This window comes from Oncorhynchus keta, chromosome 14, assembly GCF_023373465.1.
Source record: "Oncorhynchus keta strain PuntledgeMale-10-30-2019 chromosome 14, Oket_V2, whole genome shotgun sequence".
Classification (NCBI taxonomy): domain Eukaryota; kingdom Metazoa; phylum Chordata; class Actinopteri; order Salmoniformes; family Salmonidae; genus Oncorhynchus; species Oncorhynchus keta.
Genome location: NC_068434.1, coordinates 14450275 through 14473652, shown reverse-complemented (window position 1 = coordinate 14473652; position 23378 = coordinate 14450275). Strand labels below are relative to the sequence as shown.

The 23378-nt window shown below is 40.6% G+C and overlaps 2 protein-coding genes across 5 annotated transcripts in view; one reads left to right on the top strand and one right to left on the bottom strand.

Moving 5' to 3' along the window:
- Positions 1-2297: 2297 nt before the first annotated feature.
- Positions 2298-10179, bottom strand: LOC118392879 (lysM and putative peptidoglycan-binding domain-containing protein 3-like). Of its 4 annotated transcripts, none has more exons than XM_052461149.1 (3): positions 10032-10179; positions 4012-4283; positions 2298-3879 (listed from the first exon to the last, which is right to left on the bottom strand). In XM_052461149.1, the coding sequence occupies exons 2-3, from the start codon at positions 4273-4275 to the stop codon at positions 3202-3204; spliced, it is 942 nt and encodes a 313-aa protein (XP_052317109.1). In that variant the 5' UTR covers positions 4276-4283; positions 10032-10179; the 3' UTR covers positions 2298-3201. The 4 variants fall into 4 exon arrangements, with proteins under 4 accessions (XP_052317109.1, XP_052317108.1, XP_035640765.1 ...); XM_052461148.1 differs by lacking the exon at positions 10032-10179 and adding an exon at positions 9307-9747; XM_035784872.2 differs by lacking the exon at positions 10032-10179 and adding an exon at positions 6869-7065.
- A 1773-nt stretch (positions 10180-11952) lies between these two features.
- Positions 11953-23378, top strand: part of LOC118394018 (adhesion G-protein coupled receptor V1) — a 285170-nt gene continuing 273744 nt past the window's right edge. The window contains 1 exon segment of the mRNA XM_052461147.1: positions 11953-12308. The gene's annotated coding sequence lies outside the window, so the exon portion shown is untranslated.

Here is a 23378-nt window from a genome sequence, read left to right as displayed (position 1 = left end):
TGAGTCCCCAGTGAGTACTAAACTTTATTATTTACCAGGGGTATATTCATTAGTCGGAATCCATTGCAAAACGTTTAATCTGTTGCGAAACATTTCGCAACGAAAACGATTTTCTATTGGACAAATTCAGGTAGGTTTCCTGTTTCGTTCGGTTTGCTAAATCTCAGGTTTATGGATGCTTTTGTCTCAGTTTCATGGTTTTAGTAAGAGTCTTGGGAAGAATGGGCTTCTAGTACGACAGTATTTTCACTGATGAAATACCTTATTTACTATAAGTACAACATCTACTGTTTCTGGGTGGATTCCTGGTGTGATTAATTATTTTGTGGAGTTCAAGCCTGTGCCACTGAAAGCCAGAGAAGATGAGGAGTAGATGCTGGCCCTGTAACAGGAGATGACGGAAACCATGAGTCGACTACCCAACATCAGGCCTCTGGCTAGGAAAGGTGAGAGAGTGCATTAGCAGCAATAGTCAGTGTACAGTACTGTATGACATCATTCACTAAGACAATAGGATGAGGTGAGTTAATGGTACACTCAGGAACCGGAGCCATTTAATCATATTCTATCTGGAGACAGAGAGGCAGATCTAGGAGAGACTAATGCTTTAGAAATCCCTGTTCTGACTAAGCTTGAATTTAGAGCACATACTCTTCTGGGGTAAATTGGTGTATCCGTGTATCAAGTGCAGCCTTATTGCGCTTCTTGATATAGAAGAATAACTCATTTATCTGGAGCTTTGAGTTGTCCAATGTCTCATATGCTCAATGTACTACAGGAGAAACGCATTTAAGAGATTTTCTGCAGATTCAAAACGTGCTTGCTTGACTTAATTGAGCATTTAGTGTCTGTGTCAGCATTCATAACCTTTACTGTTTACATATCAAATGGATGTGGAAAGATACAAGGCGAGGTGTCAAGAGGCAAAACTTGTTGGCTGAGGGGATACCAGGAAAATAGTGAATTTGGTCATCATCTGTTTGATTTCAATATAACTTATGTTTGGCATTAGACTGGCAGCTCTTTCCAAAAGAACTGATGCCTCAAAAGAAAAAGTTTAACTTTAAACCGGGTACTTAGTTCTTCATCAAACTTTCTTTTTTTTTATACAATATGACATCATACGAACAGACATATTTCCAAGTAAACATAATATTAGTGCAAAGAAAATACCCATAAGGTATCAAGCAAAGAAAAAGCAGATGTGCTCAGTAAATTAGATGTCACTTTCATCACTTTTATTCTTATTTAAATGTACTGATTAAACAACCATTCTGTGGAAATTAGGGTTTGGGATTAGTTTGTACATTCGGAAGTGTCATTCTAATGACCTTCCCATAATGTGCAGTGTGTGTGAAAGCTGCTTGTCTGTCTGGATAAACTTACAATTATGGCTATTTCTTCAGGAAGTTGAAAAGAATGTAAAATCAAATGAAGAAAGAAAATGACTAGAGAAGAAGAAATTGGAGGAGTTGTACGAGGAGGATTTAGAAGAGGTAACTCTCCCCCTCATTGTAACAGAAGCACAATTTGATCTGATTAATAATAATATAATAATATATATGCCATTTAGCAGACGCTTTTATCCAAAGCGACTTACAGTCATGTGTGCATACATTCTACGTATGGGTGGTCCCGGGAATCGAACCCACTACCCTGGCGTTACAAGCGCCATGCTCTACCAACTGAGCTAGTAGTCAACTTTTATCACACAATGTATTAGATTTCAAATAGATACAAGTTGTTCGCCTGCACACTTCCATACAATTACGGCGTTTGGTACCGAGGCATCTCAGATAGTTTCTGGGGATGATAAATGGCATGCATTTGTAATGCTGGAAGATCATGATGTGAAATATGAGGCATTGGATTGCTACTTATGCATGCACATAACATTCACACACACCAATTCAGTTTAATGGAGAAATGCCCAGTTTAACAGCTACCTTTTTGTAGGAAAATTACATTGCGATTTTAATGATGATTTTGGTGTAGTGAGGACATGAATGAAGCCTCATATTTAACCTCCGACTGCATGTTAATGGATACTGGCTGAATGTCATTCTTCCAAATGTATGTTTTTCCTTAAAGTTATGGTTGATCTTTTACCAAATAGCCATTGGCTATATGACGAACACTGTCAGCAAGTTTACACATTTTGTTTGGTGAAACTATACGCACAATTTGAGAATCATCAAGACGTGTGTGGTGAAAGTGAGTTTGTATTAGAATATGTCGATCTTTGTATAAACAAATGAGAATTATACAAAACAAAAACCAACATGAACACACTCAAGTCTGAGCATCAATAATTTATTCAAAATATACTTTTTCAGCCTGTAAGGCTGCATTTACACGAGCAGCCCAATTCTGGAGTTTTCATAAATTGGACCAATATTTGAAAAAAAAAATAATTGGGCTGCCTGTGTCTATGCAACCATAGTGTTCCACAGGTTGAAGGCACATACTGTTCGTAACACTAGTGATGAGGAAAATAAACTACATTATAAACTGGGTGGTTTGAACCCTGAATGCTGATTGGCTGAAAGCTGTAGTATATCAGACGTATACCATGGGTATGACTAAACATGTATTTTTACTGCTCTAATTACATTGGCAACCAGTTTATAAATATAACATTTCACTGGAATATACCTAGCTAGTGTTGGGCAACATTGTGCATTTCCCGTTTCGTCACCCTTGCCCTTAGTAGAAATGAAGGTTGTGGGACTCCAAACGCAGTTCTTCCCAGACAAGCAAAAATATCAAAACAATGTTCAAGAAAATTTGCATCACATTTTAGACTAACTTCAATACTGATGTTGGAATAAGACTAATAGTCCACAGATAAATTACTTATTTTAAGTGACAAGTGGCAGCAATCAGTACTGTTTTGACCAAGAACAAACCCCACTTCAGACAGTGTTATGGTGAAACTAGTCCCATCAGCTGACAAGAGGGGCAGAATAAGCAGTTGGGTCCCACTGTGCAAAAAAAAATAATTGCTTTAAAAACATGTTTTAAAAACATACATACTGCATGTCCACTGAAACAATTCAACAGATTGTCCTCATTTTCCCCTCATCATAATTTCCCAATGGATTCTGTTCCCTATAAAGTGATTCTCAGAGAGCTTGGATAATCACTTTTTTCACAACTGCTCAGATACCTCCAGCTCCTGCAGTTTGTCTACATCCCTCACTACGTTTTCTCTTTCTTAGGGCCTGGGTGGTCATCCACTTCATTGTGTCTCTGTGAGTTTGGTTTGGGTATGTTTCCAGCCTGAGGTCCTGAGTTGGGCTTTCCATTGACTTCCACAGGCTCAGGAATCTGGGCATGCTGCATGCCCTTAGGATTGGTCGACGGCGTGGTGGTGTGGTGGCTAACGTCCGCCTTCATCAGCACCTCATAATACAGCAGGTAGAACACTGGTGTGACAATGACAACCACCACCATGATGGCCACCGCCGTCCACCACCTCATGCCCCAGTCCGCCCCATGGTAGGGGTCCTTCCTGAAGACAGGCTTGAAGTCAGAATCCCCCAGTAGTAAGGGCTGCTGGAGGGTCAGGGAGGAGACCACCTCATTCAGGCTGCTTCTGGAGGTGCCGGTGGACTTGACAAGCAGCTCGATGTCTTTGTCCTTCTCCTGCAGGAAGCTGCCCACGCTGTCTGTGGATGAGGAGGAGTCTGTGGAGATCTCCGTAGAGATAGGGGGCTGGGGGAAACGTCGGAGGCCTGTGGGGGAGGCAGATTTGAGAGGCGCGATGCTGTGGGTCTCTGTCAGCACGCTGAAGCGTTTCACAGGGATCTTGATGGATCTCAGCGCAAAGAAGTCCTGCTCTGTCAACAGGTTGTTGGCCCTCTTGATGTCCGCCACCTACGGCACACAGACAAAACAAAGGTTTTCACTTTACTTGGGTAGCAAAAAAAGTGGTGTGAAAAGTCAAAGCTGGTCTGTCTGTAAGGGCTTCGTCATTAGAGTGTAAGACATGGATTAGGGTTGACTTACTGAGCAGTGGTACTGCAGCGAGAAGCTATTCAGAGTGTCCCCTTCTTTGATGTCTCGGACCAGGTGGACAATGTCGTCCAACTTCTCCCTGGAGGTGCTACTGCGCAGCCTGTCCCGGCCTCGGGAGCGCAGCTCGTAGCTCTCACCATCCTCCTCCGAGAGATCATTCTCAGAGCTGTTCCCAAATAGGTAGGCGTGTCCTCCATTAGCAGGCTGCACCGTCGTGGCCGACTGGAAACCATAGTGCGGGCTTCTCCCAGTCATTTTTCACTCTAAACAGAGGAGCAAGACATTGTAATTGAAAGCTATACAAGAGTTGTGTCATGACACCTAATGTATGAGGTTGAAGTAAAATTTCACCTGTTTGATATTTCCCAAAGGAAATTTCCAGATTTTCAAAGATGTACAGGGAATATTGGAATCACTGTCAACAGCTGTCAGTTCTTTCAATAAAGGAGTAAACCATGTTTGTCAGGTTTCAGCTTGTTTTGAAAGCTGCAGCTATCCTACACATTACATTCAATATAGCATGCATTGGCACGTTTTGAAGCCTCTAGTATGTGAGGCGCAGAGCATTTAGTCCAACTCTTCCAGTTGAATGGATCTTCAGAGGGGTGATTAAACTTAACTGACAAGCTAAAGTCCACTGCACCTATCTTGTACATTCAACCAGTAATAGTGACTGATAAGATAGATGCCCCAATGACTGCAATGTAATCACGGTCCTAGTTTATATAATCTGTGGCTAGCTAATGTAGCCGTTGTTTTCCATTTGACATTCAGAGAGGAACGTCTGCTACTGATGTAGCCGACTGAATTCCACTCCATGGTGAAGGCAGTTTCCGATGAACTTCACCAACTGAGTGGAGCAGAGACCAGGCTTTGGAATCCAACTCGGAGTACATTGATTCGCCCAAGGTCAATACTTTGGTTTCCTTGTTGAGATTCAATTGGCACATGCAAATTTGCACTTAATTGTCATCTTAGAGCAACATCAACAAGCAAACAGTCAGTGGTTGTATTTGATTAACATTTATTGAAAAAGTATATATTTCAGCAAACAAAGAAAGTCACGCAACTACAGAGGACAAACATTGGTACAATACGATAGTTAAGGGTACAAGACTGGGAACATATCTGGCTGTGTTGGCAAAATCCCTACATATCCCATCGAGCCAGGCAGGGAGAGGCTGCCTGTTGTCACAGTTCCAAGACCAGTCAGAATCGTCCAGCTAACCCTACACCAATGACGCCGGTGGATCTCAAAACTGAACTTGGATCTGCGTTAAGTAGCAATAATATATTTCACCACAGTCGTCTTATGACAGATAATGCATCTCAACACAGTCACAACTATTCAACAAAGTAAAATATTTTTAAAGTTTCTTTCTAAATAGCAAAGGAGTTTTGAAGTTGAGAGTACAGTATTTATGAAGTTTGGCAATGAGGACGAAAACTAGCGTAATTCTGCAAGCCAGCTAGTTTAGCCAAGGGAAACCAGATCATGGCTGGAAGGGATCCAGCATTTGTCAAATTAACGTGAGATTTGACTTTTGGTAGCAGGTTAGGAAACGGGTTAGAGTTAGCCAAAATGCACAACAACAAAACATCTCCTTCTGGTATTATTTTGATAGAAGTTGGATCGATTCGTTTTCCTTAAATACAAGTAATCGTTTATTGTATGTATTATGAATCCCCATTAGCTGCTTTGGTTGTCTCTATTGTTTAATCAAACGTGTCGCTGTCATCTCCTGGTATCAGTGCATAAAAACTTCTGTTTTCTGGTCTAACCATAACATGAAACCCGGGGGAAATTAGCTCTGGCCTAGTGCGCGCTCGTCTAATTCAAGATACTCGTTTTTAGATATCAGAAGCTGGCAGCGAAAAGTTTGATTAAACAATTCGGTGACAAAGGAATAAAATCAGACGACTTATATTTAAAGGAGAGCGAATCGATATACAATCCCGAAATCAGTTGTATTTGTCAATAGTAAAACAAAGTTTAAAATTATGTTTGCGTCAACCCTTAAAATGGAATTACTAGTGCAATCGTTTTCCGGTAGACTCCTCGCCACTATAAATGTCATGCGAAAGAAGCAGACTTTTTAACGTAATTCACTTTCACTAATAATTTATGCCAATTTATACAGGAGCACGGAGATACCGCACTGGCTAATCGTAAACTAACACTATGCGGGCAAGCAACTAGCAAGCTGGCGATTGTGTTCTCACGATATAAACTAACGTTATCTATACACCTAAAACGCAAGCAACCGATCACTTTGTAACCCAACTAATTGGGGCAGGTGTCAAATACTTAACTAACGCTAAGCTAGTTAGCTTGGCTGGCAACTAAAGGAGGGCTAGCTAACCTGTGTTAGCATCTCTACCCATTTTTTTTCTTCAGTTGACGTGCCTTAGTTAGATAGCTATCTATAGTATATTGACGATTATTGTCGCGTGGAAAGGTTCGTGTTACATTTAGCGAATTAAAAAGTCACGAAGCACCAATAGTTGATTTACCTGAAAACATGAGCAACGTTCTTCGACGACCTAAGCCATTTCCATTCTTCCTCTGGCTACTATCAAATACATAATTGGCTACTAGCGAAACAAATGAACGCCACCAGCGTGTCGTGAGCAACAATTGTGTAATCGGCAGTTAGCCTTAAAAAATAAAAGTCCCCCATTGAAACGGATGCAATTGTATTTACTTATATTTAACTAGGCAAGTAAGTTAAAAGAACAAATCCCAATCATGGCCGGTTGTGATGCAGCCTGGAATCAAACTAGGGTCAGTAGTGATTACATTTACATTTAAGTCATTTAGCAGACGCTCTTATCCAGAGCGACTTACATAGACAACCTGGTGGTCCCGAGCTCCCCCAGGAACACCATATCGATACAGAACTTAGTGTGGACACCCGTTCGACGTAGTGTGCTGCAGCCCAGAGCTCCTCAGCTCACTTGATCCACCAACCTCAGCCTCCCAGTGACTTGGATTACAGGCACATGCCACCGCATGTGATACCTCTAGCACTGAGATGCTGTGCCTTAGACCGCTGCGCTACTCGGTAGCAAACGGATATAGATAGTGAAAACATGCAACAATTGAACTAGATAATGTTAAACAAGGTTGGAATGTTACAATTATTAGCTAATTAAAAATCCTTTGAAATCACATTGTGGATGTACTTGAATTCAAAATTGCATTGGGGGCATAATTACATTGTCCTTAATTTACATTTTAGTAGACACTCTTATCCAGAGCATACATCTTTCACACTGGTCTCTAGTTGGAATCAAACCCACAACCCTGGCATTGCAAGCACCATGCTCTGCAAACTGAGCCACACAAATACTTCAGAAAGTGTTAATATCCTGTGACTTTTTCCACATTTTGTTGTGTTACGCCCTGAATTTAAAATGGATTAAATTGAGACGTGTCACTGGCCTACACACAATACCCCATCAATTCAAAGTGGAATTATGTTTTTAGATTTTTTTAAAATAAATTACTAAAATTGTTGAGTCAATAAGTATTCAACCCCTTTGTTATGGCAAGCCTTAATAGAGGAGTAAACATATGCTTAACAAGTCACAGAAGTTGCATTTACTCACTCTGTGTGCAATAATAGTGTTTAACATGGTTAACAGCATTGTTGTTATTCCACAATACTAACCTAACTGACAGAGTAAAAAAAGGAAGCCTTTACAGAATAAAAAAATATTCCAAAACATGCATCCTGTTTGCAACAAGGCACTTCAGTCTGCTTTCCAACAGACACTGGGAGACAAATTCACCTTTCAGCAGGACAATAATCTAAAACACAAGGCCAAATATACAATGGATTTGCTTACCAAGATGACATTTAATGTTCCCGAGTGGCCTAGTTACAGTTTTGACTTAAATCCGCTTGAAAATCTAAGACTTGAAAATGGCTATCTAGCAATGATCAACAACCAACTCAAAAGAGCTTGAAGAATACAAAATCTAAAATAATAATGGTCAAATATAGTACAATTCAGGTATGCAAATCTCTTAGAAACTTACCCAGAAAGACTCACAACTGTAATCACTGACAAAGGTGATTGCAACATGTATTGACTCAGGGTTGTGAATACTTATGTAAGTGAGATATTTCTGTATTTCATTTTCGATACATTTGCTCAAAAAAAACTTTTGGCTTTGTCATCATGGTGTATTGCATATAGATGAATTCAGTCTGTACCACAACAAAAAGGGCTATGAATGCTTCCTAAAGGCACTGTATGTGCACTGTACAGCCTAATCTATGGATTGGGCATCCATGAAATGGGGTATCAGCCTACTCAGTGACACCCATACAGCAAAACTATTTTTACACAAATATTAATATCTTAGCTCTTATTGTAGAACTTTGACTGTGGGAAGTCACTTATTGCACATTTTACAGTAGTTTCAGAGTCCCGTAATAAGAGCTACTATGCTAATACTTGTGTAAACTCTTCACACTTGTGTTCTGTGAGTGTCACGGAGTAGGCGGATACCCCATTTCAGGGGTGCACAATCCATAGGTAAGGGTGTATAGTTCAATATGAATGTCCAATACAAACAATGGTCTTACATGAAAGATGATTTCCCACAGTCAAAATCTTGCAATAAGAGCTGAGACACTAATATTCGTGTAAACTCTACATAGTTGTGTTCTGTGGGTGTCAGTGGGTAGGCTGATACCCCATTTCATGGGTGCACAATCCATAGGCTTCCCAAACTCGTTCCCGGGGACCCCACCTTTTGTTTTTTTTGCCCTACCACTACACAGTTGATTCAAATAAGCAAAGCTTTATGAGTTCATTATTTAAGTCAGCTGTGTAGAGCTAGGGCAAAAATCAAAACGTGCACCACTTGGGCTCCCAGGACCAAATTTGGGAATCCCTGGGTTAGGCTGTACAATGCTACTCGCTCAAGCCTCCCCAGCTTCTCCTTCACCCATATCCAGACAGCATATGTTCTGAAAGAGCTGCAAAACCTGGACCAGTACAAATCAGCTTGGCTAGACAATGTGGACCCTCTCTTTATAAAACTATCCGCCGCCATTGTTGCAACCCCTATTACCAGCCTGTTCAACCTCTCTTTCGTATCGTCCGAGATCCCTAAAGATTGGAAAGCTGCCGCGGTCATCCTCCTCTTCATAGGGGGTGACACCCTAGACCCAAACTGTTACAGACCTATATCCATCCTGCCCTGCCTATCTAAAGTCTTCGAAAGCAAAGTTAATAAACAGATCATTGACCATTTCGAATCCCCCGTACCTGCTCCGCTGTGCAATCCGGCTTCCGAGCGGGTGCACCTCAGCCACGCTCAAGGTACTAAACGATATCATAACCGCCATCGATAAAAGACAGTACTGTGCAGCCGTCTTCATCGCCCTGGCCAAGGCTTTTGACTCTGTCAATCACCGCATTCTTATCAGCAGACTCAATAGCCTTGGTGGTTCACCAACTACTTTGCAGACAGAGTTCAGTGTGTCAAATCGGAGGGCATGTTGTCCGGGACCTCTGGCGGTCTCTTTGGCGGTACCGCAGGGTTCAATTCTCTGGCCGACTCTTTTCTCTGTATATATCTCTGTATATATTAATGATGTCGCTCTGCGGGCGATTCCCTGATCCACCTCTATGCAGACGACACCATTCTGTATACTTCTGGCCCTTCCTTGGACACTGTGCTAACTAACCTCCAAACGAGCTTCAATGCCATACAACACTCCTTCCGTGGCCTCCGACTGCTCTTAAACGCTAGTAAAACCAAATGCATGCTTTTGAACCGTTCGCTGCCCGCACCCGCCCACCCGACTAGCATCACCACCCTGTACGGTTCCGACCTTGAATATGTGGACAACTATAAATACCTAGGTGTCTGGCTAGGTGTCTGGTGTCTCCTTCCAGACTCATATTAAATATCTCCAATCCGCAATCAAATCTAGTATCGGCTTTCTATTTCGCAACAAAGCCTCCTTCACTCATGCCGCCAAACTTACCCTAGTAAAACTGACGATCCTACCGATCCTCGACTTTGGCGATGTCATCTACAAAATAGCTTCCAACACTCTACTCAGCAAACTGAATGCAGTCTATCACAGTACCATCCGTTTTGTTACCAAAGCGCCTTATACCACCCACCACTGCGACCTGTATGCTCTAGTCGGCTGGCCCTCGCTACTTATTCGTCGCCAGACCCACTGGGTCATCTATAAGTCTATGCTAGGTAAAGCTCCTCTTTATCTCAGTTCACTGGTCACGATAACAACACCCACCCGTAGCACATGTTCCAGCAGGTATATCTCACTGATCATCCCCAAAGCCAACACCCAATTTGGCCGCCTTTCCTTCCAGTTCTCTGCTGCCAGTGACTGGAACGAATTGCAAAAATCGCTGAAGTTGGAGACTTATTTCCCTCACCAACTTTAAACATCAACTATCTGATCAGCTAACCGATCACAGCAGCTGTACATAGTCCATCTGTAAATAGCCCACCCAATCTACCTACCTCATCCCCATACTGTTTTTAATTTATTTACTTTTCTGCTCTTTTGCACACCAGTATCTCTACTTGCACATCATCATCTGCTCATTTATCACTCCAGTGTTAATCTGTTAAATTGTAATTATTCGCAACTATGGCCTATTTATTGCCAACCTCCTTGTGCCTTTTGCACACACTGTATATAGACTTTCCTTTCTCTACTGTGCCATTGACTTGTTTGTGTTATTGGCTTGTTTGTTTACTCCATGTGTAACTCTGTGTTGTTCTCTGTGTCACACTGCTTTGCTTTATCTTGGCCAGGTCGCAGTTGTAAATGAGAACTTGTTCTCAACTAGCCTACCTGGTGAAATAAAGCCTACCTGGTGAAATAAAGGTGTTCTCAACTAGCCTACCTGGTGAAATAAAGGTGAAATAAAATGTAAAAAAATAAGTATGCCCCCAATGCAATGCTGAATTCAAATACAGCCACAGTGCGATTTTAACTAATTTGTACTTTTACATGTATTTTTTACAAAAAAAGCTTTCTTTTGTTGAATTTATATAACAAAATTCCAACCCTGTTTAGCATTATATAGTCCAATTGTGGCAGGTTTTCACTATTTTTATCAGTTTGTGTCAGTTTCGATGGGGGACTATTATTTTGAAGGCGAACCGCCGTTTCGACTAATGTTGTTCACAACGAACACGTATGAACGCCAGTAGTCCACGTCAACAGAATACTAACGCGATGACGTATTTGGCTTGGAACTCAAATTCTTGAACTGACCACTGGATGGCGCAAGTGCAGTTCCTTTATCAGAGGCCACATGGATAAGGGCCCTATAGAGGCCAAATTGCATAATTGAAAACTTTAATTGATAGGCCTATTATTTTTGCTGTAGTATTTCTTATCCATGGTATTTAAAATGTCATACAAATTAGCCTACTCAGGATAAATTAACAAGTGACTAAAATTGGAGTTTTGATAATCATTTTATAATGTGTGTCAATTGTGGTCTAGGCTATAAGAACACATAAAATGTTATTGGTCACATACACATATTTAGCGGATGTTAATTCCAGGTGTTGCGAAATACTTGCGTCCGTAGCTCCAACAGTGCAGAAGTATTTCATAATACACAACAATACACACATCTAAACAACTAAGAACAACTAAGATGTTTCTTGGTGAATAGTTAAAAATATATATATGAGACAAATAAGGCTACGCATCAGTATTGCGTAGCCTAATTTGACCCTTTTCTTTATGGTGTGGTGATACCTCTACTAGCTACTCGGCCTATCTAAATAGCTGGGTATAAGAACAACGGTTCGCTGGGTGGAGCTGCCCGCTGCTACGGTCGACCTCCCTGAGGCAAATGCGATTAGCAAATCTTGCCTTCCCTCGATAAATCCACATCGTAGTTTTGTTTAGACACACATGCAGGTGAACGACATGGCTGCGCAGATTCTTTATCCCAGCGAACCCTCGAGCGGTCAGCTGGTTTGAAAAAACGTTATCTGGCTTTAGTCTACGTTTCTATCCACATAGGAAATACCGTTAGTTTATTTCCCATAGTCCGCCCGGAGTGTGACGTGCTTTTTGTGTGGTTGTTCGCTGGGGGTAGAGACAGCTGTCAGGAACACCCTACGAGTATCAAGATGCATTCATTGACCAAGAATATCATCTGAGAAAAACGTTAGAGATTATTGATAGTAGTTATCGATGATATCCTCAACAATAGCTGTATTTCTACCATTTATCCTGGACTGATAGCCAACAAAGTGTCAGGTAAGTCTGGATACATTTAATAATTTATTGAACAGGTGTTTGAACACATTATACAGCACGTTTATTTGTGACAATCATTAGTCTAATAAAAAGTTTTTCCTACAGGATTGTTGGCTCGATACGCTTTGCATGCACCTTTCATTATTATGGGCAATTCATTTTATAGAGTATTGCAGTGGCTCCAATTGATCCAATTATGACAAAACATAGTTTTTTTACCTAATAATAATCAGATATGTCAGAGGTATATGAAACCATAATAGGCTAATAAGTGGAGGTTTGGAGATATTTGTTGTGTGCCCCTCATTGTCCTCATCATGCAGATGAATTGTTTAACACTAAACAAAATCAAAAATGATTGAGCCGATACTAATTTATTCGGAGTGGCTAATATATTTTTAAATATTGAATCAGTGAAATGACTAAATGAATGGTGGGGTAACCCATTGACTAGTGAGACAAACGCTTCCATGGTTACTCTCTGGCTCTTCAGTGTGGTCACTGTGCTTTGTGTGTTACCTCTCTTTTCCATTGAAATAAAACAACAATCAGCTGGGACCCGCTCATAAAGGCTGCATAGACTAATGTTACACTCAGTCATAATCTTCACTCACATTGAGTTAGGCATATGCAGGGCTGTGGCCCTAAGCAAGATTTGGTTGGGGTAAAAAAACTTCAATGGCCCTCTTCTTGATAGCGGAGATAAAAAATGAAGGAAAAAAAAAACAATTCTGCAATTCTACACATTTTGCCATGGGGTGTAGAGAAAATGTTGCAGTTTTAAAGCAAGATTTCTGCAATTCTACACATTTTGCCATGGGGTGTAGAGAAAATGTTGCAGTTTTAAAGCAAGATTTCTGCAATTCTACAAATTTTGCCATGGGGTGGAGATTTCTACAATTTCTACTATTCTACAAACTTTGCCATCACTTATGCCATGTTAATGATATCAGCAGTAAAACAACAATAGCGAGACTATATACAGGGGGGTACCGGTACAGAGTCAATGTGCGGGGGCACCGGTTAGTTGAGGTAATATGTACATGTAGGTAGAGTTATTAAAGTGACTATGCATAGATGATAACAACAGAGAGTAGCAGCTGTGTAAAAGAGGTGGAGAGGGGGGTGCAATGCAAATATTCTGGGTTTATTAGGTGTTCAGGGGTCTTATGACTTGGGGGTAGAAGCTATTTAGAAGCCTCTTGGACCTAAACTTGGCACTTCGGTACCGCTTGCCATGCGGTAGCAGAGAGAACAGTCTATGACTAGGGTGGCTGAATTCTTTGACAATTTTTAGGGCCTTCCTCTGACACCGCCTGGTATAGAGGGCCTGGATGGCAGGAATCTTGGCCCTAGTGATGTTACTGTAGAATGAGCTCAGATTATGCATATGTGGCTATTAGTAAAATAACTGCTTTGCGCCCGTTACAATTTCAGTAGGTTTTAACATTTAGATGTGTCTGCCCAATTTTTCAAAGTAATTAATCATATGCACAAAATCAAATTAATTTGACACAATTTCCTATTGTTGCGTTTTAAGTCTCCTGTGTTGCGTCCTCTCTGGTGCCATAGGTGACTTAGACCAATTTTGTCAGTTGGCAGTGAACCAGCCCTGGCACTATGGATTTATTTTCCCTGGTTGATACAGACATGCTCAGGAAAGTGATATCACAACTTAAGCCTTCTTTCTACCTGCCTTCTTGATCCTTCTTGATCCTATCCCCACCACCTTCTTTAAAACAGTTTTAATTGCATATCTGAAGAAGTGCAAGCTAATGTTAATCTCTCCCTGTTCACAGTCACTTTCTCCACTGTACTAAAAACTGCTATTGTGAAACTCTTTCTGAAGAAAAGTAATCAATATTCTTCAGTTCTTAGCAATTTTCAGCTAATTGCCAACCTTCCATTCTTAATCAAAATACTGGAGACATTTGATTTCAAACACCTAAATTATTTTTTAAGTGCCAACTGTAAAATTCCAAACTGGTTTTTCGGCCCACCACAGCACAGCACCACAGCACAGAGACAGCCTTAGTTAAAGTTTTAAATGATCTTAGAGCCAACACAGACGCCAAACAGCTCTCTGTCCTTGTACTCTTGGATTCAAGTGCTGCATTCGACACTCTTGACCTTGATGTCCTTCTGGACAGACTGGAGAGGTGGGTTGACCTCTCCGATCCAGTTCAAAATTGGTTTAGGACCTATTTAACCGGTTGATAGTTTTGTCACCCGAGGTGAACATAACTCAGAGAAAATACCTATCTCATGGGGAGTTCCACAAGGTTCGATTTCGGGTCCGCTACTGTTCAGTTTATATATGTTACCCCTTGGCAGCATTATCAGAAAGCACAGCATTGATTTTTACTGCTACGCTGACGATACACAACTTTACATTTCTTTGTCACCAGAGGATTTTAGCTCCAAGGATAAATTATTAGACAACTTCCTAACAAGGCCGAGGTACTTATTGTTGGAGCCAAAGCACTGAGAGAGAATCTGTCCGCACATTTTAATTCACGGGCAGTAAAGATAAAAAACCTAGGTGTCATTTTAGATTCTTAACTCAATTTTGATTCATACATTAGGAATGTGACCAAAATAGCTTTTTACCACCAGAGGGACATTGCCAAGGTGCAGCCGTTTCTCTCTCAGGCTGATACAGAGAGACTCATCCATGCTTTTATTACAAGCAGGCTTGACTACTGTAATGGTCTCTTGTCTGGTCTACCCAAGAAAGCCATTGGTCAACTGCAAAACATACAGAATGCTGCAGCGTGGGTACTGACCAAGACCAGACAGAGAGCACACATTACACTGGTTTTAAGGTCTCTGCACTGGCTGCCTGTGAGTTTTACAATTAATACAAACAATTATATTGTTTTTTAAATCAATCCACGACTCTGCGCCCCAATACATTTCAGACATACTTTTAAGTTATGTACCCAGTAGGTCCCTCAGGTCCTCTGGCACTGACCTTTTAACTATCCCAAAGCCCAGGACCAAGAGGCATGGAGAGAGAACGTTTAGTTACTGTGCCCCCAGCCTCTGGAACAGCCTGCCAGAGACCCTGAGGGTGTCCACAACACTGATCTTAAAATACCTTTTTAGATTTGCCTTTCCTTAGGGTGCTTTTTAGTCATTCAGTTTTTATTCTTATTCTTTTGTTTTGTATGTTATGTCTTATGTTTGTTGTGTTGTAAATGTTTCCATTTTCATTGTTTTTATTCGTTTTTTCCTGTGAAGCACATTTAGTTGCATTTCATGTCTGAAATGTGCTGTAAAATAAAGCTTGATTTGATTAGATCCATTCAGCATACAGCTGCTTCTTCTTGGTTTAATAATGCTTCTTCTTGGTTTAATAATGCTTCTTCTTGGTTTAATAATGCTTCTTCTTGGTTTAATAATGCTTCTTCTTGGTTTAATAATGCTTCTTCTTGGTTTAATAATGCTTCTTCTTGGTTTAATAATGCTTCTTCTCCATTAAGGCCTGTCTAGCGGCCTTGGAACAGTAATGTTTTTTCCGTGGTCAAGCAGAAATGTGTAGAATCATTTGCACTTGCAGGCAGCAAAAGAATGGTGTTTTCTCCACTCTTGTTTGAAACCAAAGTACTTGTATTAAGAGTGTTGAACCCCAGAGTCTGCGTCCGTTTTCAGTAAAGCCACTTTCCACCATGTTTTGGGCAGACTTGGGTCTAATTTGTTGCCGTAGTTGCACCCTGTGTCTTTTGTTGGTTTGGCTTGTTTGCTTTTATGTTATTACCTGGCACGGCTTACAGCACAGCAGCCTGTGTGTGGATGTGAATGTGATTCACTGGGCGGAAGCTGTTTTACTGCCTGACCTGCTCTGCCTCTGTAGCTTCCCCTTACTGCCACAGCACACAAAGGGGATAGGGCCATAAACAGGCTGTCCTCATTGATAAGGTGCTAGAATGCCTCATGGCCAGACTTTGATGGATGTCTGCTGGAGAGAGGCCTCACAGGGCGAGGAATGATGAAGTACCGGACAAAGAGACCGCCTCCCAATCAGCACCATCACAGAGGGCCAATGTGCTGTCTCTAAAACCCAATAGAGAATCCCCAATGAGTGGCAGTGGATGTAAGGAAATAAGCTCATCTGGGCGCTGATTAGATTAATCACAGAGATGGCTGTTTTGGTTTTTTTGAACGGTGGTGGGAGTGGGTATCATTTGAAACCCAGCAGCAGGGCTCATTCTGTGGACCCTGCCTGGGTCAGGGTGACTCGAGAAGTTTATACATGTTATTAATAAACACTAATACTGTGGTAATGAACATTAATACTACGGTAATAAACACTGTAATACTGTGGTAATAAATACTAATACTGTGGTAATAAACACTGTAATAATGTGGTATAAACCCTGTAATACTGTGGTAATCAACACTAATACTGTGGTAATAAACACTATTACTGTGGTACTAAACACTGTAATACTGTGGTAATAAACACTACTGTGGTACTAAACACTACTGTGGTAGTAAACACTAATACTGTGGTAAGATACACTGTACTACTGTGGTAATAAACACAAATACTGTGGTAATAATCACTGTAATACTGTGGTAATAAACACTGTAATAATGTAATAACAAACACTAATACCAATCCTGTGGCAATAAACTAATACTGTGTTAATTTAACACTAATACTGTGGTCTTAAACACTAATACTGTGGCAATAAACACTAATACTGTGATAATAAACATTAATACTGAGGTAATAAACATTAAAACTGTGGTAATAAACACTAATACTGTGGTAGTAAACTATGTAATACTGTGGTAATAAACACTACTGTGGTACTAAACACTACTGTGGTACTAAACACTAATACTGTGGTAAGATACACTGCACTACTGTGGTAATAAACACTGTACTACTGTGGTAATAAACACTGTAATACTGTGGTAATAAACACTGTAATACTGTGGTAATACACACTGTAATACTGTGGTAATGAACACTAATACCAATATTGTGGTAATAAACACTAATACTGTGGTCTTAAACTAATACTGTGGTAATAAACACTAATACTGTGATAATAAACATTAATACTGAGGTAATAAACACTAATAATTTGGCAATAAACACTAATACTGTGGTAGTAAACAATGTAATACTGTGGTAATAAACACTGTAATACTCTGATAATAAACACTAATACTGTGGTAATAAACACTAATGCTGTGGTAATAAACACTGCAATACTGTGGTAATAAACACTTTAATACTCTGGTAATAAACACTAATACTGTGGTAATAAACACTAACACTGTGGTAATAAACACTTTAATACTATGGTAATAAACACTGTAATACTGTGGTAATAAACACTAATGCTGTGGTAATAAACACTGTAATACTATGGTAATAAACACTGTAATACTGTGGTAATAAACACTGTAATACTGTGGTAATAAACACTTTAATACTATGGTAATACACACTTTAATACTATGGTAATAAACACTAATACTGTGGTAATAAACACTTTAATACTATGGTAATACACACTTTAATACTGTGGTAATAAACACTAATACTGTGGTAATAAACACTTTAATACTATGGTAATACACACTTTAATACTGTGGTAATAAACACTAATACTGTGGTAATAAACACTTTAATACTATGGTAATAAACACTGTAATACTGTGGTAATAAACACTTTAATACTATGGTAATACACACTTTAATACTGTGGTAATAAACACTTGAATACTATGGTAATAAACACTTTAATACTATGGTAATAAACACTGTAATACTGTGGTAATAAACACTTTAATACTATGGTAATAAACACTAATACTTACACGGCAATTCCTCTCTTCCACATGGTTACAGTAGACAGGGCCATATAACACTAATCTCATGAAAGACATAACACTGTAATGTAAATGCAATTTACATTATGAAGTAGAAATGTACAGTGCAACCTATGGGCCTAGGCTAGCCAACTGTCTCAATGACTGCCAGGCGTTCTGTTCAGTGACGTGATGTGCACTTGCAAACAACTAACAGTCAGTAAAATATGTTAATAAAAAACATATGACATACGATACCTGCTAATGACAGGAAAAACGTCCATAAACAAATGCTGCCCTTATAGGCCATTACCTCTGCAAAGTACAAATTAACAATGAAAGGGGATATGAATAGCCATGCTAGACCAATGACGACATGTACAGAGAAATGTACATTAACTAGCTAGCATGTACAGCATTTACAAATCAACAGATAAAAAGTTAATAAATGACAGAAGAGCATAGATATCACAATATACTGGTAGAAGAATTTTACAATATCAACTCAATATCTGTGCTTTTACATGTTACATTGATGAGAATTTTTATTGGGACAATTGTACAGTAACCTAACTCTTCCACATGGGTACAGTAGAAAGGTAAGTGGTAAGGGAGGCAGGGGATGTTTATGGGGGTGTGTGTAACATTAAAAATGACACTGACAACAACTAAAGGAATGTACATTAATATCAGGCATGGGAACTATTCCGATTTTGTTACATGTGTGCTGGTTGGTGGTGGGGTGCGCCTCGAATATGTGATGTTTGGTCAATGTGGAAAAGCACAGCTGTGGGCAGACAATATAATTAGGGCTCTGATTCCAATAAGGAAACAGTAAAGAGACCGCAGGGTGAAACAGTATGTCGCGGGGTGACACACAAACACGCACAAACACACGTACACACGTACACACACAAACACACACACACACACACACACACACACACACACACACACACACACACACACACGCACACGCACACGCACACACACACACACACACACACACATACACACACTCATTTATCAACTTCCGAAACAAACTCCAAGCACGACTGGAGAGTGGAATATTTGAACAAGCGGCAGTAGCTAAGGAGGGCCAAAAGAAAACGATCACCGCTGATCAACAACTGATCCACTACCGATCCACTACCGATCTACTACTGATCTACTCTGATCCACTACCGATCCACTACCGACCCTCTACCGATCGACTACCGATCATCGACCGATCCTCTACTGATCCTCTACTGATCCTCTACTGATCTTCTACTGATTCTCTACTGATCTGGTGCTGATTCTCTACTGATCCTCTACTGATCCTCTACTGATCCTCTACTGATCCTCTACTGATCCACTACTGATCCACTACTGATCCACTACTGATCCACTACTGATCCACTACTGATCCACTACTGATCCTCTACTGATCCTCTACTGATCCACTACTGATCCACTACTGATCCTCTACTGATCCACTACTGATCCACTACTGATCCACTACTGATCCACTACTGATCCTCTACTGATCCTCTACTGATCCACTACTGATCCACTACTGATCCACTACTGATCCTCTACTGATCCTCTTCTGATCCACTACTGATCCACTACTGATCCTCTTCTGATCCACTACTGATCCTATACTGATCCACTACTGATCATCGACCGATCCTCTACTGATCCTATACTGATCCTATACTGATCCACTACTGATCCTATACTGATCCACTACTGATCCACTACTGATCCTCTTCTGATCCACTACTGATCCTATACTGATCCACTACCGATCATCGACTCCTCTACTGATCCTATACTGATCCACTACTGATCCTATACTGATCCACTACTGATCCACTACTGATCCTCTTCTGATCCACTACTGATCCTATACTGATCCACTACCGATCATCGACTGATCCTATACTGATCCTATACTGATCCACTACTGATCCTATACTGATCCACTACTGATCCACTACTGATCCTCTTCTGATCCACTACTGATCCTATACTGATCCACTACCGATCATCGACCGATCCTCTACTGATCCTATTCTGATCCACTACTGATCCACTACTGATCCACTACTGATCCTCTTCTGATCCTCTTCTGATCCACTACTGATCCACTACTGATCCTCTTCTGATCCACTACTGATCCTATACTGATCCACTACTGATCCACTACTGATCCTCTTCTGATCCTCTTCTGATCCACTACTGATCCACTACTGATCCACTACTGATCCTCTTCTGATCCTCTTCTGATCCACTACTGATCCACTACTGATCCTCTTCTGATCCACTACTGATCCACTACTGATCCTCTACTGATCTACTACTGATCCTCTACTGATCCTCTTCTGATCCACTACTGATCCACTACTGATCCACTACTGATCCTCTACTGATCCACTACTGATCCACTACTGATCCACTACTGATCCTCTACTGATCTACTACTGATCCTCTACTGATCCTCCACTGATATATGACTGATACTCTACTGATCTTCTTCTGATTCTCGACTGATTTTACTACTGATCACCTACTGATGCTCTACTGACCCTCTACTGATCCTCTACTGATCCTCTTCTGATTCACTACTGATCTACTACTGATCCTCTACTGATCCTCTTCTGATTCACTACTGATGCACTACTGATTCACTACTGATTCTCTACTGATCCTCTACTGATTCTCTACTGATCCTCTTCTGATTCTCAACTGATTTTACTACTGATCACCTACTGATCCTCTACTGATTCTCTACTGATCTACGACTGATTCTCTACTGATCTACTCTGATCCTCTACTGATCCTCTACTGATCCTCTACTGATCTGCAACTGATCCTCTACTGATCTTCTCCTGATCTACTACTGATCCTCTACTGATCTTCTACTGATCTACTACTGATCCTCTACTGATCTACTACTGACCTACTATTGATCCTCTCCTGGTCGCCTACTGAGCCTCTACTGATTTACTACTGATCCTCTACTACTGATCCTCTACTTATCTACTACTGATCCTCTACTGATCTACTACTGATCCACTACTGATCCTCTGCGGATCCTCTACTGATCCTCTACTGTTCTTCTACTGATCCTCTACTGATTCTCTACTGATCTACTATTGATCCTCTACTGATCCTCTACTGATCTACTACTGATCCTCTACTGATCTACTACGGATCCTCTGCTGATCCTCTACTGATCGTCTACTGATCTACCACTGATCCTCTACTGATCCACTACTTATCTACTTCTGAGCCTCTACTGATCTATTACTGATCCTCTACTTATTCTCTACTGATCTACTACTGATCCACTACTGATCGTCTGCTGATTCTCTACTGATCTACTACCTATCCTCTACTGATTCTCTTCTGATTCTCTACTAATCTACTACTGATTCACTACTGATCTACTACTGATCCTCTACTGATTCTCTACTGATCTACTACTGATCCTCTACTGATTCTCTACTGATCTACTACTTATCCTCTACTGATTCTCTACTGATCTACTACTTATCCTCTACTGATTCTCTACTGATCTACTACTTATCCTCTACTGATCTACTACTGATCCTCTACTGACCCTCTACTGATCTACTACTTATCCTCTACTGGTCCACTACTGATCTGCTTCTGACCCTCTACTGATCTACTACTGATTCTCTGCTGATCTACTACTGATCTACTACTGATCCTCTACTGATCTACTACTGATCCTCTACTGATCTACTACTGATCCTCTACTGATTCTCTACTGATACTCTACTGATCCTCTGCTGATTCTCTACTGATACTCTACTGATCTACTACTGATCTACTACTGATCCTCTACTGGTCTACTACTGATCCTCTACTGATCTACTACTGATCTACTACTGATCCTCTACTGATTCTCTACTGATACTCTACTGATCCTCTGCTGATTCTCTACTGATTCTCTACTGATCCTCTACTGATCCTCTACTGATCCTCTACTGATCCTCTACTGATCCACTACTGATCTACTACTTATCCTCTACTTATCCTCTACTGATCTACTGATCCACTACTGATTCTCTACTTATCCTCTACTTATCCTCTACTGATCTACTACTGATCTACTACTGATCCTCTACTGATTCTCTACTGATACTCTACTGATCCTCTGCTGATTCTCTGCTGATTCTCTACTGATACTCTACTGATACTCTACTGATCCTCTACTGATTCTCTACTGATACTCTACTGATACTCTACTGATCCTCTGCTGATTCTCTACTGATCTACTACTGATCCTCTACTGATTCTCTACTGATACTCTACTGATCCTCTGCTGATTATCTACTGATACTCTACTGATCCTCTACTGATTCTCTACTGATCTACTACTTATCCTCTACTGATTCTCTACTGATCTACTACTTATCCTCTACTGATCTACTACTGATCCTCTACTGACCCTCTACTGATCTACTACTTATCCTCTACTGGTCCACTACTGATCTGCTTCTGACCCTCTACTGATCTACTACTGATCCTCTACTGATTCTCTACTGATACTCTACTGATCCTCTGCTGATTCTCTGCTGATCATCTACTGATCTACTACTGATCCTCTACTTATCCTCTACTGATCTACTACTGATCTACTACTGATCCTCTACTGATTCTCTACTGATACTCTACTGATCCTCTGCTGATTCTCTGCTGATTCTCTACTGATCCTCTACTGATCTACTACTGATCCTCTACTTATCCTCTACTGGTCTACTACTGATCCTCTACTGATCTACTACTGATCCTCTACTGATCCTCTACTGATCTACTACTGATCTACTACTGATCCTCTACTGGTCTACTACTGATCCTCTACTGATCTACTACTGATCCTCTACTGATCTACTACTGATCCTCTACTGATCTACTACTGATCTACTACTGATCCTCTACTGGTCTACTACTGATCCTCTACTGATCTACTACTGATCTACTACTGATCCTCTACTGATTCTCTACTGATACTCTACTGATCCTCTGCTGATTCTCTGCTGATTCTCTACTGATCTACTACTGATCCTCTACTGATCCTCTACTGATCTACTACTGATCCTCTACTGATCCTCTACTGATCTACTACTGATCTACTACTGATCCTCTACTGGTCTACTACTGATCTACTACTGATCCTCTACTGGTCTACTACTGATCTACTACTGATCTACTACTGATCTA

What these genes read in the sequence shown, in the direction of transcription:
- LOC118392879 (XM_052461149.1), bottom strand. Translation starts at nt 4,275, where the DNA reads ATGACTGGGAGAAGCCCGCACTATGGTTTCCAGTCGGCCACGACGGTG. An exon ending in CGCTGCAGTACCACTGCTCA is followed by an intron (nt 3,880 to 4,011) that starts GTAAGTCAACCC and finishes TGTGTGCCGTAG; the next exon opens with GTGGCGGACATCAAGAGGGC.